Source organism: Brassica oleracea, chromosome C1 (genome assembly GCF_000695525.1).
Source record: "Brassica oleracea var. oleracea cultivar TO1000 chromosome C1, BOL, whole genome shotgun sequence".
In the NCBI taxonomy this organism is placed as follows: domain Eukaryota; kingdom Viridiplantae; phylum Streptophyta; class Magnoliopsida; order Brassicales; family Brassicaceae; genus Brassica; species Brassica oleracea.
In genome coordinates, this window is record NC_027748.1 from 28192078 (window position 1) to 28198392 (window position 6315).

The window sequence follows — 6315 nt, forward strand, 5'->3', positions numbered from 1 at the left end:
CGAAAATCATCGAATCTGCTTGTCAGCTACAAGATCTAACCCAAGAATGACCAAAATAGATCACCACGACCACAAAACACAGATAAAGAATACGAGAGGATAACAAATAAGAACATAAAACATGAAAAGAATGGAGAAGAAAAACAATTGATTTCCGGCGGACGCAAGAAAGAAGAGAGATTAGGGTTTTTCCCAAACCAGCTTGTTAGTTCTGCTCTGGTGGTCTCATGCTACATTGACTTTTTTAACTTTCTTTTGATCATCTGCAAATCTTAAACGTTCTCTCTCTCTTCTCCTCTTTTCTCTCCAGCGCCTCTAGGGTTTTCTCCTCCATAGTCTCGATTCTCTAGCGCCGCTGCACCTCTTAGGCGGTAGCCGGAGCCCCTCTGTCTCTTCCATGCTTCTCCTTTGTATCTTTGTGGTCTCTGCTTTCTTTCTCTCGGCGGAGGTGGTCCTCTTCCAAGGATCTCTGGTTCAGATCTAGTGGTCTCTGTGTAGATCTGGGGGTACTTGGTGGTGTCGGTGGAGCTTGAGGGCGGCTCTCCACTCGCTGGGTCTATCTCTGGTTCTTACTCCGAGATCTCTGTCCGGAGGATTTTCTTCTTCCTTGGGGGGGTTTCCTCGAGGTAGTGGCGCGTGAGGATCCGAGTAACCTGTCTCGGTTTCGTCATCCTCTCAGTGTGGCTGGTTGGAGTCGGTTTTCTCAGCAGTTTAGGGGCCTGGGTCCGTGGATCTAAGGTATCTCATCCATCTTTGTGTTCTGCCGGTGATATCTGGTGGTGGCGCGTGAAGTGTACCGGTGAGTGGATCTGTCTCTCTGCGGTCTTCGGTGGCGGCGCGTCTAGGTTAGTCAACTGCGGGTGCGTCTTGGCGTGTTCTGGTGGTTGGCTGCTGCTCAAATTTTTGTGTGTGCTCGGCAGTGTGGCTCTCCGTATCGCTGTCTCTTTCTCCTGTGAAACCTTAGTGCGGTTTGGTCTAAGCTGGAAGTGCTCTGGTTTTGTGGTGAAGGATAAGCTTCACTGGTGCTTTCGACTTTCTTGTCTACTTGTAGGCGCTTCTCCGGAGGGGGTGCGCTCTTCCTATATGGCTGTTCTATATGAGCACTCGGTTAAATGGGTGTAACGGTCCCGGGTAGGAAGGTTGGAGGCAGCAATCTTCAGTCTTCTCTCTCCGAACGAGGGCATCGTCGGTTGTAGATCTCTCCTCGTGTTGCCGGTGTGGTTCCTCTTGGGTGTACAAGCAGGTTCGAGATGTGATTCTTTGTGAAGGTAGTGGGTTGTGGGTGAATCAGAAGTTGTAGGAACCGTGTGTTTCAAGGTTTGAGGGCTCATTTTCCTCCGGTAGCTCGCGGTAACTGTTAGCTCACTCCGTTCATGCCTTCTCTTCTGGTCCATCATCGCTTTGGTGCTGTCTGGTTCTAATCCCTTTCTCTAGTTCTTTCGCTTGTTCTATAATCGTTATTAGGTTCTTTTGCTTAGTTTAATTTCTGTTATTCCGCTACCTATGAACTGTGTAATCTCTGTCTCAAACTGAAATTCTGGTAATAATGCTTAACATTTTTTACAAAAAAAATCTGCAAATCTTAATTGTTTCTCCTTGTTTTTTTAATCTTTTTCGCCAAGTTGATACCTTTCCAGATAACTTATTTATCTAAACATTTTCATTTTGCATGATATTTACATTCTTAGAAAAATCCATAAAAGAACTAACTAGCTATCAAATTAAATTAAATTAAGTTAATAAAAGGAAGATAAGACACGCTTTATTATTGATTGTTGTATTGATTGACCTACGCAGATATGTTCTTGTACGTGGGGGTTGATGCTCCTTAGTCTCCCCTGTTCAACATCTAACAAATTATCGATGACTGCATCCGATGCCATAGTCAAGAACTCTGACCAGTCTCTGCACAACAGTATTAGACGTTTAAATAAGCTAATTTTTAAATCAGGTTAAAAAAATTAATGGTATAGTAATAAACATGTAGTCTAATTGGGTTGTATTAATATTGTTGCTATGTCATGATAGCCTAAGCTCAACACATGTCTTGAGTTTATATATATGAAAAAATAAGTTGTCTTATAATTTAAAGTTTTATGTTTAATCTTTCAAGGTTATCAAATAGTATTTTAAGATTCGTTAGAAAACAATGAAAGTACGCATTGCATATATTTGATAATAAATCATAAATGAATATGTTTGACTGGGGGAACCCAAGAACATACCCATTAGATGTGTCAAACGTGAGTCCTACGGTGTATTTTGCTTCCTCGAGAGCCAATTGAAGCCTCCGGATCTCGGCAGCCGGACGTGTGCGGTCATTCTTAACGCAGAGTTCCGATGGCTTGACATTGCAAAAGATTGGGATGATTCTCTTCTTGTTCTCCATGAGCCTCATGAGTTCATGGAGACAGAAGTAAGAGTCGCAGTAACGAGGAGAGAAAACCGCGATACCAACACTGCATTCTCTTATCGCTGCATTGACCTCAAAGAGAAGTCTATCCCCAGGCTTTAAACTCTTGCTATCCAGAAAAGAATTTAAATGTAGTCTAGTGAAATGATCATGTAATAGACCTGAAATTGTCTTCTTGGTGTCGATCCTGCGATGACTGATGAAAACATCACACAGGTTTGGGTTAGGTAGGGATGGGTTTCTTACGTATCTTGTGTTTGCGAGTTTTGAACAAGATGCTACCAAACGTTGCATCTAGCAATTTTGAACCGACGAGAAACAAACAAAATTAATTGGATCAATGGAAAGACTGATTTAGAGATGAAGAATTTGTTCTATTTTAGTTCCTTTGAAAAATAGTACTAGATCGCAAAAAGAGCTAGTTTTAGATTCGCAAGAAATAGATACATGTGGGTGTCTTTATTTATAATGGTTTTCGCTATGGTTTGTTAATATATATTGCCGAATATTTGTTCTTCTCACGCTGGTATTCAAGGAATAATTCAACGTTCATTTCCTTACATTTGCACTTCGAGAAAAGAATTGGTAATCGTATATCTTTGAAACAATTTTTCTCTTTGACTTGCAAGTATTCTTTTGTCTTCTCTCATATAGTTTGACGAAAAAACCATCAAAGACGTATATACTTTTTCTAATTAATTTTCTTTTGTTTTAAATCATCAGAGAAAGGGAGAGCTATTGAAACGGTCACCACTCTAAAAGCAAAATCCTTAAGCAGTTACTCCCTGAATGCTACATAAGGCACAATTTTTTTTTTAAGCTGCTAGCATGTAAAACACAATCATACCTAAGCTAAACTGAAAATTAGTCGCAGATACAAGTTTTATATTAGAAATTCTATAAATTCACACTCGATAAATTAACGAATACTATAAATTAATAAATTTTCTCGATTCCGAAATTCGGCCGGTTTAAAATATGACACAAATCGATAAAATAATAATATAAATATCTTTTATAAAGTCCTATATAAATATATTGTCCCACGAAAATAATAAATTAATAATCTATCTATATATACATTTTATATAAATACAAACTAAATAATATATTAATGATTTTATATTCCAAATTCTAATGATGTAGATAAGTATTTGGAATACTTCCAAATATCTTATTATTTGTTTTATTAATTATTTAGATAATTATCTTTAATGTTTTTAGGGTTTTATGGTTTTTTATATATAGTCGTTTAGACTTAAGTTTGTATTCAGTTTATGATTTTATTGATTGATTAATAAAATTGAGAGTTTTTTCTTTGTTCCTTGTTTTCCGTAGATCATTGGTGATCTCAACGAATTTAAGAAGACATTGATCTTAGGCATTCTTAGACTAAATAAGATCTTTGTATTATTCTAATTTTTTGGATATTTTCAGAATCAACAGATCTCTAATTCTATCCCTAGAAGCTTCCGCTACATCAGTTGGTATTAGAGCCAGCACTTTGATTTCTTAATTGAAGTTTGATTCTATTTTCTTAACTATGTCGCTTGGGTGTTATTATTACTTTGATGAATATCCGTTTAGTTCGACGGAGGATTTGTACGGGAAGTACAAAAATATTAGTGGTCCTCCGATTTATGATACATATGGTGAAGACGTGATGATTGTGGAGCCAATGGATTTTGTATTCAGAGAGTTTAAGACCATGCATGCATACGTGAAAGATTTCATGGGTTCCATAAACAATGGAACATTGAGATCTAACGGCGGAGCACGAAATTTGGAGCAAAGCAATTCACGTTTTGAAGATTATATGGACAACAGAACGATGTAGATAAGTATTTGGAATATTTTCAAATATCTTATTATTTGTTTTATTAATTATTTAGATAATTATCTTTAATGTTTTTAGGGTTTTATGATTTTTTTATATATAGTCGTTTAGGCTTAAGTTTGTATTCAGTTTATGAGTTTATTGATTGATTAATAAAATTGAGAGTTCTCTCTTTGTTCCTTATTTTCGGTAGATCATTGGTGATCTCAACGAATTTTAAGAAGACATTGATCTTACGCATTCTTAGACTAAATAAGATCTCTGTGATTATTCTAGTTTTTCGGGTATTCTCAAAATCAACGGATCTCTAGTTCTATCCCTAGAAGCTTCCGCTACATCAGTTTGGAACCCAGACCACCAGGCCTGGTTTCAGACTGATCAAATCATCAAACCATGGCTGATGGGGTCATGTTTCGAAGATATTCAAAGTCTTGTTGTTTCCTGCTCAGCATCTCGTGATACCTGGCTTACACTCACAAGATACTACAACCTTCCTACGTCTTCCATGCTGTTTGAGCGTCAACGTAATCTCCAAACCATCACCAAACAAGAGAAGTCTAAGACAAGCTCATCTGTAACCAGTTAACCTCTATTGGTAGTACAGTTTCTGAAATGATGAAGATTTTCAGTGCTCTGCAAGGTTTGAGAAAAGACTACAAGTCTGACCAGTATTGAAAGTGCTGTAGATCTCTTAGCAAGCCTGACCAGGGACCAAGCTAGGTTGTAGAGTATAGGTGCACGTGCACCCACTAGTTATTTAGATTTTTAAAACTTTTACATTGGAAACTGAGGGCGAATTGGCTTATTTGGTTAAGGTGCACCCACAAATTCTTGAGAACCCAAGTTCCATGCCCCTGTTTTAACTTATATCATTATTAATTATTTAACTTATATTAATTAATTATATGCACCTAGTAAAAATAAAGTCTGGCTTCGCCCCTGAACCCAACCCTCGAAGATCTCATCCCTCGTCTTCACGGCCACAATGCTCAGATTCAAAGGTACAATTTCTCGACTAATGTCACTCCACATCTTGAATTTAATGTGGAACAAAAAAGTATCAATCAGGCCAACTAGAACACTGGTGAAAGGGAACAATCTAATCAAAGGTTTGGTAGAAGCTAAGGCTGTTGTTCCTTCTCCACAAGACGCCACGGGTTCCATCAACAACTATCATCCTCTGGATCATCCGCTTCATTTGTGTCATCTGGTGACAGACCATCTTGTCAAATATGTGGAAGGTTTGGTCACACTTCTCTACGTTGTTGGCACAAGTTCAACAACTCCTATCACGATGAGGATCTTTCAGTGGCGCTGGAAGCTATGCAAATAACAATTGGCTACCCAAACAGACAAAGTGCCATGCGATGTTGAAGGCCCAAGTAAACATCTTTGAAATAGACCATGTTGCACAAGAGGTAAAACCAAACAAAAAGATTGCAGAAGTGAATGTTAAGTATGAGGAGACCAGTAATAAACTTCTCAATGATTTGGTTGTTAAACAAAAGCAAAATCAAAGATTGGAGCAAAAGATTAAAAAGATGTGGAAGATGTTCGAGCAGAACAAGAGACGAATCAACTCCTCGAAAAACAGTTCATTGACAACTAAATGAATCTAAGGATGCAGGATAAAGGATCTGAAACTTTAGATCATATATTATCTGTAAAATATATTTGAAATTATATTTAGTTTATTTTTTTATTATGTGATATATATTTATATAAACTTAATAGTGATATATGAGATTAATTATTAATATATTTATACAGTTTTCTCAAAATAAATATTTATATAATAAAATTACATTAATGGTAATATATGAGTTAGTAGTTATTATCATATTAAAAGAAAACTTGCAAAAAAAAGTTTTATAAGAAAAATTGTACATGTCATGATTAGTATGTCATTATTTTTATGTGACATGTTATCATTTTTTGTTGAAATTAAATATAGTGGTGACATATGTACAAATAAGATTTGACAACATACAGCGTTTCCACTGCGATTTACTATGGGTATGAAAGAAAAAATTGAACATAATTAAACAAGACGTGGGGGTGGGGT

General features: G+C 36.8%; 1 protein-coding gene across 1 annotated transcript; it reads right to left on the reverse strand.

Annotated features, from left to right (window-relative positions):
* Positions 1 to 1715: 1715 nt before the first annotated feature.
* LOC106303186 lies at positions 1716 to 2707 on the reverse strand. The gene is made up of 2 exons (XM_013739523.1): positions 2226 to 2707; positions 1716 to 1905 (listed from the first exon to the last, which is right to left on the reverse strand). The coding sequence occupies exons 1-2, from the start codon at positions 2705 to 2707 to the stop codon at positions 1737 to 1739; spliced, it is 651 nt and encodes a 216-aa protein (XP_013594977.1). The 3' UTR covers positions 1716 to 1736.
* Positions 2708 to 6315: the final 3608 nt, after the last annotated feature.

Excerpts from the sequence above, each read along its gene's own strand:
- LOC106303186 (XM_013739523.1), bottom strand. The coding sequence starts at position 2,707 with ATGCAACGTTTGGTAGCATCTTGTTCAAAACTCGCAAACACAAGATAC. Across the intron at positions 1,906-2,225 it reads ACGTTTGACACATCTAATGG|AGACTGGTCAGAGTTCTTGA; the intron begins GTATGTTCTTGG and ends ACTGTTGTGCAG.